This window comes from Lonchura striata, chromosome Z, assembly GCF_050655825.1.
Source record: "Lonchura striata isolate lonStrDom1 chromosome Z, ASM5065582v1, whole genome shotgun sequence".
NCBI lineage: Eukaryota > Metazoa > Chordata > Aves > Passeriformes > Estrildidae > Lonchura > Lonchura striata.
This window is the reverse complement of record NC_140740.1, coordinates 56,047,865-56,070,803: the sequence shown is the minus strand read 5'-3', so window position 1 is coordinate 56,070,803 and position 22,939 is coordinate 56,047,865. Positions and strand designations below refer to the sequence as shown.

General features: G+C 41.8%; 1 protein-coding gene across 2 annotated transcripts in view; it reads right to left on the bottom strand.

Annotated features, from left to right (window-relative positions):
- Nucleotides 1-22,939, bottom strand: part of LOC110472610 (interleukin-31 receptor subunit alpha) — a 68,800-nt gene that overhangs the window by 28,807 nt on the left and 17,054 nt on the right. The window contains exons 14-17 of one of the 2 annotated variants that reach the window (XM_085566431.1): nt 20,880-21,025; nt 19,936-20,035; nt 18,566-18,836; nt 18,327-18,410 (exon numbers count right to left, since the gene is read on the bottom strand). In XM_085566431.1, the coding sequence (XP_085422557.1) occupies nt 18,327-18,410; nt 18,566-18,836; nt 19,936-20,035; nt 20,880-21,025 (601 nt within the window). Of the gene's footprint in view, nt 1-6,188; nt 6,503-18,326; nt 18,411-18,565; nt 18,837-19,935; nt 20,036-20,879; nt 21,026-22,939 lie in introns of those variants that run through there. The other variant, XM_085566430.1, reaches the window with a different exon arrangement.

Genomic DNA, 22,939 nt, shown 5'->3' with positions numbered 1-22,939 from the left:
GTGATAAAATAGCTCTTTGGCTACTTACTGAAGAGGTTGTATATGTAAAAGTGATCAAAGGACGTGCCTGAGCAAAAATTACACCATATGTGCATAAAGTGTTTCACTTAAAGATGCCTATAAAAGCCATCTTCTTCGAGCGATTAAAAAAATCATCAAAGCAAGACTTTTCCCCATATTGTATTTAAGACCATTTATTAATTGCCCTTCTTCCCCATTTCAGGGCATGAAACCTTTTTCCATTCAGATCCTATTCTAGGATTGCTTTTAACTATATGAACTACATGTCTCTGTATACAGTGTAAATGTTATACCGAGAATAAAGAACATGCCACATCTATAAATGTAAAGACGGCATGTCATGGAGTCATTGAATCACAGAATGTTAAGGGTTGGAAGGGATCTTAAAGACCATCTAATCCTAACCCTCTTTTCCACATCCAGGGACACCTCCCAGTTGACCAGGTTGCTCAAGGCCTTATCCAAATTGGCCTCAAACACTTCCAGGGATGGGGCATCCACAACATCCCTGAGCAACCCACCACCCCCACAGTAAAGAATTTCCTCCTAATATCTAATCTAAATTTCCCTCTTTCAGTGTGTACCCATTCCTCCTTGCCCTGTCTCTCCAGTTCCTGCCAGAGAATCCCTCTCCAGCTTCCCTGTGGGCCCCTTCAGATACTGGAAGGTGTCTGTGAGGTCTCCTCACAATCCTCTCTTCGCCAGGCTGAAGAGCCCAAACTTGCTCAGCCTAGCCTCACAGCAGGGAACTCCAGCCTCTTACCAACCTCCTGGCCCTCCTCCAGACTTGTTTTAACAACTCCTTGTCATCGTGCTGGGACCCCAGGGCTGGATGGAGTGCTCCAGTGGGGTCTCAGCAGAACAGAGCAGAGGGATGGAATCCCTCACTCAGTGCACTGGCCAAAGCTGCTTTGGATGCAGCCCAGGACTCCCTTGGCTTTCTGGGCTGGGAGCTCTCACTGCAGGCTCATGGTGAGTGTTTCATCAGCCTCACCCCCAAGTCCTTCCCCACAGGGCTGCTCTCAATCACTTCTCTGCCCTGTGAGTGTGTCTGGGACTGCCCCAATGCATGTGTAGGACCTTGCACTTGGCCTTGCTGAACTCCCTGAGGTTTGCATGGCCCCACCTCTCAAGCCTGTACAGGCCCCTGTGGATGTCCCTTCCCACCCCTGTATCAACTGCCCCACCCAGCTCAGTATCATCAGCACACTCGCTGAGACTGCCCTCGGTCCCACTGTCCACATCACTGACAAAGGTGTGGAACAGTATTGGCCCCAGGACTGATCTCTGAGGGACACCACTCGTCACTGGTCTCCATGTGGACAAGGAGCTATTGACCATAACTCTTTGTCTGTGGCCATCCAGCCAGTTCTTTATCCATAGTGGTCCATCCACTAAATCCATATCTCTCCAACATAGAGAAAAGGAAGGCAAGTGGGACAGTATCAAATTCTTTGCTTGACTCCAGGTAGACAACTGGAGTTGCTCTGCCCTTGTCCACCAAAGCTGCAGCACCCCATCATAGAAGACCACCAAATTTGCCACATATGGTTTGCCCTTAGTAAAGCCATGTTGGCTGTCACCAATCACCTCCTTGTTTTCCATGTGCCTTAGCATAGTTTCAGGAGACTCTGCTCCATGACCTTTCCTGGCACAGAGGAGAGACTGACTGGTCTGTAGTTCCACAGGGCTTCTGCATGCCCCTTTCTTAAAATGGGGGTTTTAGTTCCCTTTTTTCAGTCATCAGGGACTTCATTTGACAGCCACAATTTTTCAAAAATTATGTATAATGGTTTAGCAACTTCTTCTGCCATCTCCCTCAGGACCCACAGATGAAACTTATTGCATCCCATGGATTTGTGCATATTCAGGTTTCTTAGATGGTCTCAGACTTGATCCTCTCCTACAGTGGGTTTAGGGTCTTCATTCTTCTCTGCATTTGCCTTTCTTGACTTGATTGACATGCTCGAACTTTGCTGTTGAAGACTGAGGCACAGAGGTTGTTGAGAACCTCAGCCTTCTCTTTGCCCAGGTTATCTATGTCTCCCATTTTCTTTTGAAGAGGGCCTAACCTTTCTCTTCCTTGCAACATATCTGTGGACACAAGGTGCACAGTGCCCAGCACAGGGGGACAATCCCTGCCCTGGTCCTGCTGCCACACCATTGCTGATCCAGGCCAGGATGCCATTGGCCTTCTTGGCCACCTGGGCACCCCCTGGCTCATGTCCAGCTGCTCTCACCAGCACCCCCAGGTCCTTTCCAGCCACTCTGTCCCAGCCTGTGGCACTGCCTGGGGCTGTTGTGACCCAAGGGCAGGACCTGGCACTTGGCCTTGTTGAACCTCACAGCACTGGCCTCAGCCCATTGATGCAGCCTGTCCAGATCCTCTGCAGAGCCTTCCTGCCCTCCAGCAGATCAACTCCTGCCCAACTTGGTTTCACCTGCAAAGTGACTGACAGTGCCCTTGGATCCCCTTGTGAAGATCAGCAATAAGGATCCTGAATAAGCCCCACAGTGAGCTCTAGGGAACCTCATTAGCAACCAGCTGCCAACTGGATGTGGCACCACTCAGTACCATTCTTTGTTCCAGTCATCTTCAAGAATTGTTAACATCTTTGCTGGAATGTGACAACAGGAAATTCTTTCCTACTAAGTCTCACGCTCTTCTAACAACTATGAAGGAAGAAGCTGAATAGACACTCCTTTTATTTAGTCTTTACCATCCATTGCTACAGCTCTCCTATGATGGCTGCCATAGGGAGAGACAGACCTTGCCCTATCCACAACCAGCAAACGCTGAAAGACAGGAGCCTAAGCCTCCGCTCTAGCCCACTGGGCCACCCAACTGCAATGGTCTGCCAAATGAACCTGGAAAAGCAATAATCATGAGTTTTCACAATTCCAAGATTCAAACCCATCAGCACTTACACAAATCCTAGAGGGAAAGAAAAAGAGAATATGATTCACATATATACTTCAGCATCCTTTTTTGGTAACAGGGTGCATCGAATTCATGATCGGTCAGGACTGCACCAAAGGTGAGTACCAGTGAGCATCCAAAGAGGAAAAAGGAGGCTTTCCTACATCGTTCAAAGAAGACAATAACATGAAAACATAATGGAAGAAGCAGTAAATTTGAGGGACAGCTAATGGGCTTTTTCAACTCTTTAACTCAGACTTATGCATTTACAAGCCCATCCATGGGAAAAATGGCAGACTCTGTGATGAAAGATCCACACTGATTTCATAATCCACAGTATCTACTGAGCTAAAAATAGTCAGTTAAACCTCAGAGCAGGATGAATAAGATTCATACATTTACCTTGAAATAGAACTTGATTGAAACAAGTGTTAGGTGCACTTTCTTCTGGAAAATAAACCTATATGTGTTTTAAATTATGATGGCCTACCAGAAAACTTAATGGTATCATAATCTACAAACACCACTTAAAGTTAATAAATTCCAACAATGTATATCTATTCAGATATTAAGCTTTCAGAGATATCTGAAGGAGCCACATGGTGAGGCTCTCAAAATGCTGTATTAACTGTTGACGACATAAACTTGTTCTAAAAACACAGTAACATCAAAAAAAAAAAGATAAAAAATCATCATCATGTAAAACAACTTGTTAATTTAAAAACTTCAAACCAACTGGAAACTGAAAAGCAGGAAAGCCATTTTTTCTCTTTCAGTCTCTAAACAGCCAATGTAGGCACAAAAGCATAAGATATTTTTGTTCCAAAATTCTGAAGGACATAGTGACCAGGAAAAGTCAGTTCTGCTAATAACTGCTGATAATAGTTATCTTGCTTACTATATCCTGGAGTTACAGATGCAAAACATGTTTTGAGAAAGCCTTTGTTTTCTTATAAAACAGCATACTGAATATTCATACATATATTATAAAATACTGTTACATTGGAATTTAAATAAAATTTTTAACTACATGAGCTTGATACTAATAGGAGAAAATAGGAGAACAAGCTGTCTTGGTGAGCAAAATGGATGGGCAGAGTAGGAGGATCCATGCACTGAGCTCTAAAGAAACATAAAGCTCTCACTGAAAAGAGGGTAGCCAGATCAAAATCTTTTACATTTGTCAGATTTAGGTGGCTTAAATCTGTATTGTACAGAATACACACCTGTCAGAAGATCAGAAGGAAGACTCTCTCTACTACTTCAGAGCATTAGTTTACCCTTGACAGTCTTGTCTTTTGAACTAAGAATGGAACTAGATGTAAAACACGCATCTACTCAAATAATGTTAATAAAACATATTTTGGAAGAAGAAAATATGTTTCTGGACTGTTATGGAATCAGCTACAGCCTCAAAGTGCAGAATATAGTTATAATCCCTGTACTGCAGCAGTACTGCAAGCAGAAGTACACAGAACACAGTGCAGGTAATACCATGCTCCACACACATGAGAAGGCAAGAGAACAAAAAAAGCACAAAACTTCACTTCCATACTTTCTTCATACTCAAAAAAGATGACCATGACCCTAAAACATACCTGTACATATAATATATTAAATGTCTGAAAAATAGATTTAATCATGTATTTTAGAAAACATTAAAAAACAGACTCATTGCACCATAACCCTGCTGCTTTAGATCAGCTCCTAATGGTTATATATCCTACTTTTCCTTACTATCTATGCTGTAAAATTTATTAACAATAATTTTGTATCTTAGTCAAAACTGCAAGGAAAAACATGGCATGGTAGTGAGAAATCAGGCTCAAAAGACTACTAAACACATTTATGTTTTAATTTCTCTTAGTATGGTGTTTTTAAATTTTAAAATACCCCCTACAAGCACCAAATTATGAAAAAATTCCTTAAGTTTAAATTATTCCAGAAAAATCATGATCTTTAATCTTCAATACTGCAACCTCTGTGATATAAGCCCAAAGCTTCCTTCTTCCCTTTTATCCCTTTTGAGACCTGTTTTGTTATGCATTAGCCTCTGATAGAAAAATCTGACCTGACCACTCACTCTATTCTTCCACCCAATACATGAAACTTCCTTCAATCATGAAGACATTCTCTTGCCCAATCAGTTTCTTAATTCACAGACTCCAGAATTTGGATTTCAACTATTTTAGACAGTCATAGAATCATTTTGGTTCCAGAAAACCATCACGTGCAACCACTACAGCAGCACTACCAAGTCCAGCACTAACCCATGTTCCCAAGTGCCACATCTACTAGCCTTTCACATACCCCCAGGGACAATGACTCCACCACTTTCCCAGGCAGCCTGTTCCAGTACTTGACAACTTGTTCTGACAAGAAAGTTTTCCTACTATCCAATTTAAACCTTTCCTGGTACAACTTGCAGCAATTTCCTTGTCCGTTGCTTATAACTTGAAAGAGACTGACCCTCATCCCACCACCTCCTTTCAGGCAGTGGTGGAGAATGATAAGGTCTCCCCTGAGCCCCCTTTTCTCCAGAATAAACACCCCCAGCTCCCTCAGCTGCTCCTCACAGGACTTGTGCTCCAGATCCTCTACTCCCAAAAGGCAAGTAATGCAATCCATTGCAGGTGAGAAGGTAAGTGACACTTCCCCAGTTTAAGCATGAGTGCGTGAAGATGATATTCATGATGGGCAGTACACAAACACATTGGAAAAATACTTTTTCTCAGAAGGCAGAAATTGAAAACATTGAAGAAACCTGGGGCCAGTACATTTACGTCTGATTCATCACTTCGAGAAAATCAGAGTGAATACAAATTGAGCAGAGAGCAATTAAGTAAGAGCTTTTCCTTCCTTTGATGACTGGATTGGAAACATTTTGAGAACTGATTCTTAACCATTACACACAGAAGGCAAACGACTGCCAAGCATCTGTATTGCATTCTTTACAAAATGAGACAAATGCAATGAGTTAAACAGAAAGTTTCAATTCTTACTATCTCACAGACTTGAAAGAAACCAAAAGGATCTTTTTTGGCCTGAAGAGACACAGAAGCACGTCCTGCCCCAAGCCTGGGACGACCGCCTGGAGAGATGCGAACGCAAGCAAGTTTTGCTGCTAGAGATCCACACCAGTAACAGTCCGGGGAAGTTATATGAACTAAAGCGTGGGACTCTTCCAGACTTTATATAAATGAAAATAAGCAGAGACGCCTCTGCTGAAAATGTCTTTTTCACTTACCTCAGCCGCAGAACGGGCGCTTGTTTCAACAGGAGCCTCTGCCTCCCCGCGACCGCGAAGGGAAGGACAAAAAAAGGAAGTTGCACGGCTGAGCACAAGTTACGCTTTTTCCTGTAATTCTGAAGACCAGAACCCCCCACCCCCGCCGCAGGTCTAGCGGTGCCGGACTCCGCTCCAGCTGCCCGCAGGGCGCCGGCCGCCCGCGGCCAGATGCTCTGCCCTGCGCGGAGCCCCGACAGGCGCCCGCCCCCGGAGCCACCGCCGGCCCCTCCGCAGCCCGCCCGGCCCCGCCCGGCCCCGCCTGGCCCCTCCGCAGCCTGCCCGGCCCCGCCCGGCCCCGCCCGGCCCCGCCCGGCCCCCAGCCCGGGCCCGGGGCGGAGCGGGACGCAGCCCCGCCGCCGCACCCGCCGCGAGGCGCGCCCGCGGCAGCCTCGCCGCTCCTTCGGCCGGCCGGGCGCCGGTGTGCGCTGCGGCGTTTTGGTGCCGGTGAACCAAGCCAGAGGGTCTTCAGATAGCGCAAACACGCGCAGCGAAACAAGGGTGTTGGGTACCAGCCACCGCTGAGGAGCAGTCACGCTAAAGTACCTCATGCATCATTAGGGCATGGGGAATAAATCAGATGGCGATCCCTTTTAAAAGTAACAAATGTATTCCACTTAATGGCTTGGAAGAAGACTGTAGCCGTCAGCAACATAACTGACTGCAGCAACGGGACTGTAAATCAGAAGGAACTTTACAATTAAGACGCTGTGAAGTTAGTAAATGGAAATCCAAAGTCCCTAGTTAATGTACCTCCTAACTAAGCACTGACAGTCGTTGCTACGCAGACACTCTTCAAGGACAGATAATGAATTTTACGCCATCAGTACATCAAGAGACCTTGGCCCTAATTCAGGAAGAGACACATTACAGACAGCAAGTTTTTATCCTGCACTAGTGTCACACACAACAGAAGCTGTAGATTGACTAGTTTCAACTTCCATGACTTGTGCAGCTCAGGTTCTTTCAGGCTATTTTAACATGCAAGGTCTACACCCACTCCAGCTTCCAGATCACTCATTAGCCTTCACCCGCTTTAGCTAATCATCAGATTCAGCCAGTTAGCCCATTTGCTTTCCTTTTTGAATGATGTTGCCATCTCACCATCACCCATAAACTCCATGTAAGCCTGCATTGTAAACTGCTTTATTGTTTTTAAATCCCCCTTGCTATTTAGAAGTATACATTAGTATGCATAATGATATTCTGAAAACTTGCATTTATTTTACTATGAGGTAATAGATGAAACAGAATGTGGTTCAAAAGAAGCAGACGTAAACTGTAACCCAAGTGCTCTTTGGTATATCAGATTTTTTTTCTTTAATTAGAACATAAGAAAGGGCAGGAGCAGACCCTTAATTATGTTTAATTACTGAAACTCTATCCTGGACTTGGTCTGATTAGTTGCCTGTTGTCACACATTAATACATGGATTTCACTGACACACTGTAAGTTGGCAGCTCAATCTTTCAAAATCATTAAAAGCTGCACCAGACTTAAGAGACTAGTTAAGCATTTGTTTAACTTTCAAAAACCCTGGGTCATCCCTCTGCCAGCCTCAGGGCTATGTACATACTTACATTAAGGCTTCCACAGTCTTAAATGTTTGGTTGTGGACTGGACAGTAGCACTCAGAAGATTCCAGGAGGCAAAGGTCACTAAAGATAGCATCAGTAACTGTTTCAGCTACTACCATTTGTAGCAAGTTAATAGTAAAGATAAAAACATCTTACAAAGGTAATATCATTTACCAAAAGTGATATGGCACAGAAGATGGGAAACCCTTAGAGTATAATAGAAATTCTGCCAAAAAACATGTTCCATATCCACATTTACAGACACTTTCATCCACTATGCACACGAATGCTCTAGAAGAACTAACATTTCAGTCTCATGGGTGGGTGCAAAGTGAAGCTACTCTTCCTGAAGCATGAGGAAGGAAGTGCCTTCCACAGAAAGACTCGACTGTTTTCATTGCTGATGCTTCCCTATTTTTTGTGCTGGTGATTCAGGGGTAATTGCTCCAGAGATTGGTTGATTGCAGATGCTGCTCCTTCTTAAAGAGAGGCATTCCCACTGTCTCTGTTGGCAGGGCGAGACAGGAGACTGCAGAACTGCTAAAAATCTGATCCTCATTGCAAATTGATTTGTTACCCGTAGTAGTTCAGTTTTGAAAAACATTTATCTTCTGTATTACATATTACCACACCTTATAAAATTACTGACTGCTGTACAATTACAGTGAGCCTGTATTAGTTAACACTGGCATAGAATAGAGCATTTTGTAGTTCTGTGGAAAAATTAGGTACATTTTCATTGAACAGTTGCAAATTGACCTTGCAGCATTGAATAGTGCAGTCTTAGCAAAAGCAGTAAAATACTGAATTTTATCTCAGGAAGTTGCAGAGTTGGTTTTAACCAAGAAACTCATTAGGCTGATTTCTACCTGTGCCAATGACTCTATGTCAATTACTTCATTCCTCTCAATGTAAAGAGGAGGGCATGACAACAGACTTTCATTGACTTATGGCATTGCAAAACACAAATAAAAAACATGAGTGTCCTTCTATTCCCCACTGATTTAACTCATGGGGAAGAAAAATCAAGTAAAACCAGTCTGATTTTGATCTCAATTTCCAAATATGCATAATTCCATTTTTCAGTGAGTAGCTTGTCATTAGAAATCTACTAGCATCAGCCTCCATGCAAAGCTGCATTCAACAGGTAAAAAAATTAGCTATGCCATCCTTAAATTTCACTTTAGTGTAATATAAAAATTCAACAACAGCAGTATTCTCAAAACCATGATCTTAAATTACTGGTTTATGACTAAAGCCTTAGTTTAAATGCATAATCCAAGCTTATGTAACATATCACTGAATAAGCAACAATAATGGGTGTGACAACCCACTGTTAAGGGGAAGGAAGCACCTAAAATTTGTAAATGCTCACTGGTCAAAAGGAACTGCAAGTCAAAGAGTACAATATCAATTGGAAAGTTTTATTAGTAAATTGCACATTTGGCATGGAAATTGGTGCTAGTCCCTGACCTACTATATAAGCACACAGCACTAGATTTTTTGATAAAGGCATAGGGAGAGAGAGAAAGGACCACCACAATCCATCGTGTACCTAAAGTCAGCAGCCCTACAACGGGCACATATAAAACTATGCCAAATTAGAGTCAGACTCTCCAAATTGCTCAAACCTAAGAAAAGGCATAAGAAATGTACCAATTAATGTGTTGTACAGTGTGCAACTACCAACATTGAATACACACAGAAAGGTTTTAATTCCTAAGTGCAATTATGTGAGCATCTTTTTCATCTGTACTCTAGAGAAGATTTATTCCTCAAGAAAAGCATCAGGTGTTTTGCTAAGAAGGTCACAAAGCCATTATCAATTTCAGAATAGAGCACTATGCAATACTTCCTTCACAGCATTGCAACATCACAACAGCTGTAATTGCAATCCAGTAAAATGCTGGCAAATAAGGGATGCTTTATTCCCAGAGTAATGTCTTTTGTGGTTTATTACAGATTTTTTTTACATGTTTTCATCCTATGGTAATTTAAGATTCACAAGCTTTTTACTACAATTGCAAAAGCAGCTAAACATAATTAAACCCATTTGTACAAACAGGCTAAAGGAATTATTGAAAATCCCATGTGACTTTAGCAGCTGGATGACAAAATGCCATTTCTTGTAATTTTCCACCCTAAGACCATAGTGAACAGACTCGTTATGACAACTTTAATCAGCATTAAATTACTGTTGGCAGGGAGTCACTGTGAAGGCAGAGCTGCACTAGATTGTAGTAACCACCTGCAATGAAGCAAGTTTCTCACATACACTTTAACAAAGCACAGGAAAGAAAAAGAGAATATGTAGATGAGAACAGCTTATCATACAGATATTCTTCTCTTACACCTACCCCTGCCTACTAAATCATAACACAGAATGCCATATTGACTCATTTTTTGAACAATGCCAGGGATTGCATTGTGGACCCAGATCCAATTCTTAACAACTTGTTTCTTAAATTTTTCCTAATACCCAATATAAACCTCCCCTGATGCAACCTAAGGGCTTTTCCACTTCTCATGGAACCACAGAATCATTAACATTGGTAAAGACGTTCAACATTGAGTCCAACCTTTGATCAAACACCACTCTGTCAACTAAAGCACAGTACTAAGGGCCAACTCCAGGTGTTTTTTGAAATCTTCTGCACATGGTGACTCCATTCTCTCCCTAGGCAGCCCATTCCAATGCCTAATCACCCTTTCTGTGAAGAACTTCTCACTGATACACAAAACCTAAATGCCCCCTGGTATGAAGGCCACTTCCTCTCATCCTGTGAGTGGCTGCCTCAGAGAAGAGACTGATGCCCATCTTGATACAACCTCTTTTTAGGTCACCCCAAGCCTCCTTTTCTCCAGAATAAACACCCCCATCTTCCTCAGTGGCTCCTCACTTGTGCTCCAGACCCTTTCCCAGCTCCATTGCCGTTCTCTGGGCTCACTCCAGCTCCTCAGTGTCTTTCCTGCAGTGAGGGCCAGAGCTGGACACAGCACTCGAGGTGTGGCCTCACCAGTGCCCAGCACAGGGGGACAATCCCTGTCCTGGTCCTGCTGCCACACCATTGCTGATCCAGGCCAGGATGCCACTGGCCTTCTTGGCCTCCTGGGCACCCCCTGGCTCATGTTCAGCTGCTGTCACCAGCACCCCCAGGTCCTTTCCAGCCACTCTGCCCCAGCCTGTGGCACTGCCTGGGGCTGTTGTGACCCAAGGGCAGGACCTGGCACTTGGCCTTGTTGAACCTCACACCATTGGCCTCAGCCCATCAATGCAGCCTGTCCAGATCCTCTGCAGAGCCTTCCTGCCCTCCAGCAGACCAACACTCTCATACAGTTTGGTTTCATCTATGAACTGACTGAGGGTACACTCAATCCACTCATCCAGATCATTAATATGAACAATATGAACAAAATGAACAAAAATGAAACAAAAATGCCCCCAGTACTGACTGAGCCCAGGGGCACCCCACCTGTGACTGGCCACCAGCTGGAAAATTACTCCGCTCACCACCATTCTCGAGGCCTGGACATCCTGAAAGTTTTTACCCACTCAACAGTGCACCTGTCCAAGCCTGGGGTGTCAAATTTTCCATGAGAATGCTGTGGGAAACTGTGTCAGGAGTTTTATTACACGTAGCTAACACTAAGTTCTTTGTGAACCTGTTCAGGGTGGAAAACAGTTAGGGGCAAAACACTTCACTAACAAATCTCTAACTTGCAAATCTGAGGTAAATCTTGGTGACTGAAGAACACAGTATGGAAGTACAACTGCTTTTTATAAAATGAAATATCCACAGCTTGGAGAGGACTTACAGTACAAAGCACGACCAACCTGAATTTAGACATTGAAGGCACTCACTAGAACACCACATTTCTGGAATAGGAAAAACACTTTAGGAAATATTTTAGACAGGACTTGATTCCAAGTCTCTGAAATTCCTATGAAGATTCATAGAATGATTTGTGCTTCTGTCTTTCCTACCTGCCTACCCACAATTGTACCTTTCAAGGAGTCAGGAGACCAAGTCTTCAAGTGGAGAGGCTGGGCTTTTTTGTTGCTGTAGTATAAGGTCAGGTTTTTCCTTATAACTCCTCAGATGTCTTATGAAGGATACACTAGTATTTAGTCAAGATTAACATGCTACCAGTTATATACACCTTCTAATAAACCACTGCTTTGTATTCTTAAATTGTATATATAGTACTCTCAGTCTACATGCACAAAAATTCTCTAAGTGGTTCAGAGAGGGTGGATTATATATTCACCACTCTAGACAGCAAATATTAATAAAGCAAGTATATTAATTTCTAGAAGTGATCTCTAAATGAGCTGATCAACTACTACAAAAAAGTTTCTATTGCAAGCTCAGAAATTCATTTGTTCTGGTATAGAATGTTTCTTTGCTTAGCACATTTGTGTATGCTGCATAAAACCTTATAATTACAGAACCTCTTAAGGAAACATAGGTCTTCAATGAAACTTAATTTAGTTGGCATATTTAGACTAAGAATCCCACAAAATTCAGTACTTTTAAGCAGCGGGAGTAGAGGGGCAGAGCTGATGAAGACAAAGAATTACTGACAAGTCATCTGCCTATTTTTATCTCCCTGCTGCTAGTGGTAGGAAAGGCACTAAGAGGTCGAAGTTGACTCAACTTTCAGTATAAACCATATTCATATTTCCAGGACACAGCCTTTGTCAACAACTATCCCATCTCCTATGACCACACATATATCATTTTGAACAGTGGAGGATGAGTGAAGCACAGCATTCTTTAAAGTTGGCAGATATTTAAGGATTGGGTATTGAAAACCATTTTAAAGAAGGAGGGAAAAGAAACAGTGCAAGGAAATCCTGCTTGATAGTATTGTGCTGCAGGAAAAATGACAAGTTTATATAACACTGAAATTAGCTGACTACTATGGAGTTGTGCAATTTATATGTTTTAATATTTCCGTACTACCCATTGGTTTGTCCCTGTGCACCCCCATTATCACTTGGTTTGTTCCCTGTTTTCCCGCCTGGTCCCCCCTTCCCGCCTTTCCAGTATTTGTCCATCATCCTGGAAAGTGCAAAGTCATTCCCCTGTCTCCTCCCAGGTGCCTTGCCCGTCACTCGGTGTTCCTTCCCCTCCATCTAGAAGCTTCTCCTCAGGGCACCGAGTGGTTGGACGAGGGCCTGGGGCCCCTCCCATATCCTCCCCCCATTGGACCAGGTCAGATCACCCCATCCCGGAGCCACTCCCTTCCCCTTTCCTCATTGGTTCACCGATATCCCTCCCTAAAGGTTTACCCCTCCCCAAAGGTTTATAATCCAGTGTCAGACCCCGTTCGGGGTTCCAGTTGGCTGGCACTGTTCCTGTACGTTTGGCCCGTTGGCCCGAATAAAGTGGACTTAGCCCCCAGCTGGATCCGCTCTTCATTTACCACCGCGAGGCTTGCTAGCGCTGCCCGGAACCCACAAAGGCACTCTCCAAACCCCAGCTGGGAGCGGCGGAGGGTGCCTCCGAGGGTGCCTCCATCGCCCGCCCTCGCCCCACAAGAGCTAGCCGGGGCAGAGGAAAAGGGAACCGGGGCGGGAGCGCGGCACATGCATATTTGGCAAAGATTTGTCCATTTATGGTGCCACTGAAGATGATGTGACAGATGGCAAATACCCACCTCTTGAGTCACCAGGGAATTCCTGGAACTGCTGGACAGCACATTAAAATTACTAGACTTGGCTAACAGAAAAAAAAATTTATTACCTAACATTGAAGCTTTACACTTTGTCTTAAATCAAAGAAGAATACACACCAAGGGCATAACATGCTTGACTTAGAGGTACAAAGTGAATTTACTACTAACAAAATCAGAAGAGGATAATGAGAAATAAAGTAGGCCCTTAAAACACCTTTTCTTCACCCAACCCCTCCCTCCCACTGACAGTGCAGGGGACAGGGTGTGGGGATTTTGGTCAGTTCATCACCCAAGATTTTCTTCTGCTGCTGTGGGAGAGTTGTCCTTCCTCTAGTACACTGTGGGGTCCCTCCTATGGGAGACAGTTCTCTGTGAACTTCTCCAGTGTGGGTCCATTCTCTCAAGAGCAATCATGCTAAAATTGCTGCACCACAAGTTCCTCCCATGGACAGACAGTCCTCCCAAAACTGCTGTGGCATGGGTCACTCTTCCACAGGGTGCAGTCCTTCAAGGACAGGCTGCTCCAGCCTGGAAGCAGAGCCCTCATTCTATATCAAGTCTCCCACTGAATCACAGCCTCCTCCAGGCATCCACCTGCTCTGGCACGGGTCCCTCCTCCATGGGCTGTGGATGGAGCTCTGCATTCCCCTGTGGATCACCACAGGCTGCAGGGGCACAGCTGCTTCACCATGGTCTCACCACATTCTTAAGAGCAATCGCAGCTCCAGCACCTGGAGCATCTCCTGCCCTTCCTTCTCCACTGTCATTGGTGTTTCCATCACATGTTCTCACCTCCTCTTCTTTGCTGACCGCAAAGAAGTGCTGTGCACCCACTTTGTTTAGATTTTCTTCTTAATTCCAAGAGGCTTTACCATCACCTATAACTGGCTCAGCCTTTACCAGCAGCACATCCATCTTCAGAGCCATCAGGGACTAGCTCTGCTGGGTATGGTGGAAACTTGCAGCAGCTTCTCACAGAAGCCATCTCTGTGGCTCCACCACCACCAAAAACCAGGCCATGCAAAACCAACACATAAATTTGTTTTCCTTTAGTGAAAAGAACTGGACATTTATTGCTCAAACTGGCATTGTTTTATATATCACATAAAAATTGAATTTAGCTTGAAAATAATTCATGTTTTTTGTTCAACGAAAGGTTTGATGTAATTTCTCAACACTGGTCTGTCAAGAAGCTTCAACCTGATATTGAAGTCCCAATACAAATAACATATTTACATAAACCTGGAGGTAGACAATGGGGAAAAAATTCAGTGACCCCAGTTTAGCACTAACTACAGGTAGTAGAATCACCTAAATGGAATCTCAGATATGTGGTTACACAGTTCTTGGGTTAAAATCAGTTCCTCAAAAGAACTTAATCAGACATGCCACCAGGACAACCAGATTCTCTTGAATGAAGAAGGCATTGACATGGAATTTTCCAGTAAGTTTTTCAGTATGTTCTCCATGTAATACTACTTGAATGCAAAAATAAAATAAACGGGCAGCTGACAGTGCACTCATTCCCCAACTTCTCCTAGCAGTGTTTTCCGCCAGCTGAAAATTACACTGAAATATTTTCCTGCAGATTAAATACTTATTTAAAGAATCACAAAACTTAAACCAAAATTGAATATCGTACCTTTCTGCAAATATTGCTCTTCCAAGTTTTTATTTCTCCCTCCCAGCAGACTTGGTCCTTCCACCTCTCACCCTCTCATAAAAAGTAGTAAAGATGACTTTTCATCTTTGATTTATTTCAGTACTATTCTAGGGACTTGTTTGTTGGCTCAATTTTTTCTATGAGAGCTTCTCAGGGAAAGGAGCCATACTGCCCAGAGTATTTTACTCTGAATTATTAACAAAATGCTTAAATACATCCGCTATTTATAAGTTGCAATTTAAGTATACTGTCCATTCTGCCCACTTTCAAGTACACAATTAAGACTTTACTCTTTTTGAATAATATATAGCAGTAAAATTAGTCTACAAAATTAACAGTATTTCTCTAAGTAAATATTTAAGTAAATTGTTTTGCAAACATATTCACACAAAGAATGACAGCCCACTTTTCCACAATGAGAAATTCCCTAGTATTGCCCAGTCAGTTCTGATGCCCACTAACTTGGGTACTAAGGCTCCTATCCTATAAACAGATGTTAGAAGTATTATCTCCCTGGATTTAGTGGGAAGACTATACAAGACAGTGATCAAGCACTGTGTGCTAAATAGCAAGCCATGAGAAGCCTGTAAGCTTGTTCAGCTGTGCAAAACAATGACCTTGCTCTTTTCCTTGGGGACCCAGTGATATGCATCTTTGTAGCATACTGTATTGCTAAGAAAAAAAAAATTTAATGAAAAAGGAACTTCACAGAAATCTAGAGTAAAGAGAACTCTTTACAGACTCCTTACCTCATACAGCTTCTGCAAGCTTGGGAAAATTCTTGGCTATAAGGCACCAATCTTGTTCTAAAGCAAACTTTTCCACAAGAGATAGCAGAAGTGTATTTACATCAGTCAAAGCTAAAAACATTCTACTAGATGCAACACAGGGGCTCCAACTTCTCTAAAGATGGCTCTGTAAAAAACATTTATTTTCACTAAACTGTGAGTGTAGCCACTGACCTTTAGTTCCAGTTCATGAAACTGCAATGACATATAGCTGCTAAAGACGCAACAATTCATGTGCACTTCTCAAACTTTTATTAACTGCTTCAGAGCTCTTTAACAGATACTTAAATCATCGTAACACAAGATTGAAACTTTTTAACTGACATGTTACCAAAAAAAGGAACAAAGTTTAGGTGAGGCCATACATAAAAGCTTGTTCCCGAACTGGGTCTTCACAAAATTATCTTCTCATACAACATTTAACTTACAGCAAAACACAGTACAAACTAGTTTAATCCCATAACTCAATTTCTCTTGCTGAACAGTTTAATCCCATGATTCAATTTCTCTTGCTGAACAGTCCAGCTCTACTTTTCTTCTATTCATGTTGCCTCCGTATTTCTAGGAAACACAACAGGTCCTAGTTTAGAATTATTAACACTTTCAATCATTTAACGGTAAATCACCACAATACAATTTTAGCTTTCTGCATTAATCTATCTCAATGTAATCTGAACACTCAGGAAGTTTTCATCATTAATCTCCTATACACAAAGTTTTTTTTTTACCCTAGTGTGGAATTACTACAATTAAGTCAACCTCAGATTTTATCAGAGTAACACTTCCCACAGTTCAAATCCCAACTTGTTTTCTTACCCAACACAAATCAGTTCATACAATTGTAGGAAAAAAACTTTCTTCTCCACTTCATACTAAAGACTGATTGTCTGCATTACATTCCCAGTAAAATCCTTTTCCTTTGGAAAAAGGATAAAGCTCAGTAATCTCTAAGACTGCCTCAAAAGAATCACGTAAAATCCTCCAACAGATTCCTCTTTCAAATTCATCATTTGATTATCAAGCGGACTCATGAAAAATTGGGCTGATTACAAAGGAAGAACACACAAGTTCCCTGTGTTCTATCAGACTGATTTGAGGTAGCCTCATAATAATTAAAACCTCATATTCTTCAACTCAAGGAGCTGATGCACAGTATGTATGTGATATTAAGGGCAGTATTCCCAATGCAAGCAGACAGATTTCACAGGAAAATCTATTCTATTCTGGACAAAGAGTCATAGGCAAATTTGGTTACTCAGAGGTTGTGAAGAACATGGATGGACTTGGATCTAGAAATGATGGCTTTCATGGAATGCTAGGAGACACTACACAAAGGCTGGAGGAATGATTTGGAAGCAATGTAGTGAGATCCACCTCTGAAAGCAATCCAGTATAAAAGCAAAAATAAAGTGTCCTTGAATTAGAACATACAAGTAAAATCCACTGAGTCAAGAATTACTCTGCAAGAAAAGGTTTGTGCAAACATACAAAATGACTGTAATGTGAGGCTGTGAGTTTAAGAAGGAAGGAACATTTGTGTAACTGACATCTCATGAAGTCCCTCACCCCCAGAAAAATGATTCAGATCTAGTAAGGGGACTAACCAGCTAGGTAAAAAATACCCAAACCACCCAAAGCTTTCAATAACTATGGTATGGGGAAAGACAATTAATGAAAGAAAGGTCAGAGCTTGAAGTGAATCTTCAGACATTGAGTAAGCACTGAGAGCAGTTATTTCTTCTCTGGTCTCAAAGGAAGGACATTTGTAAAATTTGAAAGCAACTGATCTGGGATGAAGTTCTTATGGAATCAAGACATGAAGGAAAGGCTTTCAAATAGAAGTAAGCACAGAATCTAGAATTACCAACAGTAAGAGACTAGAAGGCTTCTCCCCATCACAGACATTAAGAATTCCGACACAGATCAGACCACAGCATTTACCTAACTATAATTAGCTGAAATTTTCAGTCAACTGAGCTGCTTCATAACCTAGTAAGATGATTCATAACCTACTAAGCAGTAGCTGTATAGTCAGCATCAGCTGTCTGTTACTTCATAAGCATGACTGTATAATCAGGAATTATTTACTCCCACTCTACATGGGTAGCACAGAAATTTCTGAACTACTGCTTTTGTTTATGTTTGCATGAATGTTTTCTTCCAGAGGAATCCTAACACTACAGCAGCTAGTAAGAGACCAAATCAAGCAACGTGTCTGAAATCAGTTTCAGTAATACTGAATTCTCTGAAGATGCACAACTAAGAAAAGGGACACAATTACAGTCAAAACAGTTTCAGTGGCGTTAGTCTGGATATATACCACTAAACACAGTTTTAAACTGAGACATAGTTCTAATAGCCAAGACTTTCAGTTTATTTCCAGACCTACCTTTTGTTGGGTATTAACTGGGAGCCGTCCTCCTTCAGTCTCAAAAGCAACTTCCATCAGCCAAACAGGAACTTTCTGCTGAGCCTATGCAATTAGGAAAATCAATTCAGAGACTTTGATTGCTTTACCAATTTGGATTAAGAGCTCCGTAACCGTACCAAATATGTCACAGTTGCTCAGTACATTCAAGTGAAATCTTAAAGAACAGAAAAAGTTCAACACTAAGATCTGAAACTTACATCTGAAAGCACTTTAATTAAAGGTTGCGCAAGATGACCATCTGAATTGTTATCAAAGAAGCCAACAGCTTTTCCTATATTTCCACAACGACCAGTTCGCCCAATTCGATGTACATACTCTTCAATGGTGGAAGGAAGATCAAAATTAATAACGTGCTGAACGTTTTCAATGTCCAGACCTCTTGCTGCCACTGAGGTTGCCACAAGAACTGGACATTTTCCAGAACGAAAATCCCGAAGTGCTATTTCTCTCTCTCTTTGTTCTCTATCTCTATAAAGAAAGCAAGGGTTAGAATGGCTGTCTCTAAAATTTACAGTACTATTTAAGATATAATTTAAGTGCCATATTTCATGGAAAGAAGCTCTTGGGCGAGGGGGGACAATGGATGCAAAACAAAGAAAGACCCAAGTAATTCATACGCTGACCAGTTTAGGTTTTCTGAATTTTTAACTGAGGAGCAGCAAGACAGAGCAACTGTCTAAACTTAAGTCTCTAGAGCAATTGAGGTTTGTAAAAAGAACTGGAGATAATTATGCATCAAACTCACTGCCTCTCTAAGAAAATCCATTTGCTTAATTGATTACAAGTGTTTTTCCTACAGCTTTGTAGCAGGGAGCCAGAGTAGCAAAGACAAAGTCTACACAGGCCCCCACAAAGGCCATTTTTCAGATATACTAAAAAAACCTGTGGCCAGCCAACGGTACAGAATTTTTCTTCTGTTTATTATCATTACAAGAAAACTAGTTATGCTCTGATGTTTCCATATTTTAAGAGTATTTACAGATTATCCGGTACCAAACTACAGTGAATCAGAATTTCTCTCATGTTCTTTATTGTCCAAATAAGAAAACAAATTAGAAAGCTAAATAGTGCTCTTTATGATCTTAACATGGGATACTTAGTGAAGCCTGGTATGACCACTACTCCAGAGAAGACTAGGTATCCTAACTTCAACTCATAAAGGTAAAATGAATCAGAAACCAGTTAACATTCATGACAGTTTGACAGCTTCCATTGAACCAGTTATTCTACCTATACTTCAATTCACAATATAGTAATTCCACAGAAATGGAATTAAGAACCTCCTCCCACACGAGATGGTTGTGTGCTAGCAATTCAGGCTTGCCAGAAATGAAAGGCCAGATCTCAAAAGGTATGTGGCCTTCACACACCTACAAATCCAACAGCCACAGGATATATACAAACTTTCTGCATCTGCATGCTAAGACCATTTTAGCCCTTCTTCAACATTGATATTCTGGTATCTGTCAAACACATGGCAAGCTAAACTACGCAGATATGGCCAAACATGAGTTCTCAGTAACAGTTCCTAATACATACAGGTGACTTTCATTTTAAAAATACTTACCCATGGATACTAGTGGCTGGTATGTTTTCTTGACAAAGAAAGCATGCAATGAAGTCTGCTTTTTTCTTTGTGTCCACAAAGACCAGGGTTCGTTCATTACCTACGTTGGACAGAAGTTTAGAGCCATGGCAGTTTGAAACATGACACCATTTTCACTATTTAGAGTAGTGCTGATCTATAGTAACACCTAATGCAGGCACACATTTTGAATAAAGTCTTTAAAGTATTTATTTAATTTCTTGCCTATTCTGAGCTAATTAAATTCAATCCATCAATTTCTGTATCAATACAGAAACTGAGTGAAGACACATACATTGTTTTCTCCTCAATAAAAGCAGAAAATTAACATTGTTCCCTGTGACAGGTATGCATTTCCTTTCTACAGCATGCAGCTCAAAGCAGTACATTATCCTGAGCACTGAATAGCAAGATTTCACAGACCATTTTTTAATTTCAAACTCACATTCTGCCTTCAGCATTAAAACTTAAGACATATAGAACAAATACGGAAAAATCCAAGACACTTAATAAAACACAGGCCCATACATTCACACAGTAATTTTAATACACCTGTAATCCTGAGATAATACCTCCAGTTGCTGAAGTATTGTAACTGACCATATACTAAAGTAGAAAGCCATCTAGGAAGGCTGTCTGATAGTACTTAATAGAAATTAATAATTGACAAATACTGGGCATTAGACTAGATTCAATGGCATTTACAAATCCCTTCCAACCCAAACTATCCTTTGACTCTATGAAATACCCCTACAAAAATATGCCTAAAAACCTGCAGCTCCCCAAGTTCTGCTTCAAGCTTCATCACCAGTCTTGTAAAGCATGCAACATGCAATAAAATCATACAGCCATGAACTTTTAAACACAAGTTTAAAGCCAGGCAAGTTTGACTTCTCTGGTGAACAACTGGCATTAAGTAAAGTTACCTGTGCTGTGTAGAATTTCTATCAGTTTATCCCTCTTGAAATACTGAGAAACTTGAAGAATATTTTGCTGAACATCACTGCATGCTCCACCCGCATGTCCGACAACAACAAATAAAAAATCAGGTTTTAAAAATTCACAAGCTAGCCTGAAAAAGAAAGAAAATTGAGCATCATGAAAAATGTTATGTAATTATTCTTGCTTTAAAAACACGTATTTTAATATATGTTTAAGCAACGCTTACAAAAAGTATTTTTATCTTCCATTTTGTAAGGAACAATTTAAGTAGTCTTGATATATATATACATTTTTTTATTAAAAATCCAGAAGAGACTGCATAGTTTGGGTCCAGCACACAAACCACAACTTGGGCTGCCTGAAGCATGACCAGCAGGTCAAGGGATTCTAACTCTGCCTTTGTAAGACCTCAGCTGGAGTACTATATCCAGCTGTGGCATCTGTAGCAGAAGACAGACATATCAGAGAAGATTCAGAGAGGCCACAATGATGATCAGAGGGCTGGAGCCCCTCTCCTCTGAAGACAAGCTGAGAGAGTTAAGGAGTGGGGATTATTAAGCCTGGAATAATCTTATTGCAGCCTTCCAGCACCTAAAGGGGGTTTACAAAAAAAGACTGAAACTTTTTACACAGGCTGATAGGACAGGAAATGTACAGGCTGGACAGAGAATAGATCCAGACTAGATCTGGAGCGAAAGACTTGGGGGTGCTGGTGGATGAGGGGCTAGACATGACCCAGCAAGACACACTTGCAGACTAGGAAGCCAACAGTGTCCCAGGCTGCATCCAAAGCAATGCAGCTGGCAGGGCCAGGGAGGCAATTCTGCCCCTCTGCTCTGATATTGTCAGACCCCACCTGTGTTCAGCTCTGGGATTCCCCAGTGTAAGAAAGATGTGGACCTGTTGGAATGAGTTCATGGAGGCCACTAGTTGATAACAGAAATGGAGCACCTCTCTCCTATGAAGACAGACTGCAAGAGGTGAGGTTGTTCAGCCTGGGGAAGAGCAGGCTTTAGGGAGACCCTGGAGTAGCCTTCTAGGGTAAGCAACTGTATAGTATGTAGTTTCTAGCTGGGATTAAACCACAGCCTTTTAGTGGAAGATATAAAGCCTTAAATGCTAAATTAAAGTTCTCCAGTCAACTATAAAAATGCATGGTTGTCTCAACTCACATGTACAGAAAGAGCTTCAACTATCAGCAGAAACGAGTTCAGGTATAAAACTAAATGTTATGTTAAAACTAAACTGGATTATAGTCACTTCACAAAAGTGCAGGATGATCTGAACCCAAGAGGTCCAAAGAAAGCATCTTTGTGTCAAACACTATCAAAATAGTATACTGTTTAAAGATGTTCTGGTAGCACACTACGGGGAAATCATTAGCATTCCTGACTTCAGCACCAGAAAAGCATTAAATCCAGGAATAAACTGGCTCCAGAAAAGAAGGGTTTTCACAATCTAAAATGTCAACTTTAGGTATTTTCAATTTCAAAAGGTTACAAGAACAACAGGGGCAAAAGAAAACTGACTCAAAGTTGCACCCAGGGAGGCTTAAACCAGCTATTAGGAAAAAAATCTTCACTGAAAAGAGTTCTCAAGCACTGGAGCAGGCTGGCCTGGAAAGCAGTGGCATCACCAGCCCAAAAGGTACTTAAGAGACATGCATATGCGACACGTGGGGCACTTGGCTTAGTGGTTCACTTGCTGGTCCTGGGTTAATGGTTAGACTTAATCAGTTCATGGGTGTTTTCTAATCTAAATGTTTCTAGGACTTTAATATTATTATGCACTTCCAAACCATGATCTAAACACTCAGGTTTCTGAAGTCTTCCACCAGCACTTGAAAATCCTGCAGGACTGACAGTGGAAAGGTAGGTCTGTTAGGGTTTTATTACTAAACAGAAGCAGACAGTAAGTATCTTTAACAGGTCAAGGAATCTCTTTTCATTGCTGGTAGCTACAGTACCCTTGGTTCATCCTCCAGTACACAAGAAAAATACATAGCAAAAGCATGAGCAAAATCACAATGATGAGAACAGACCTA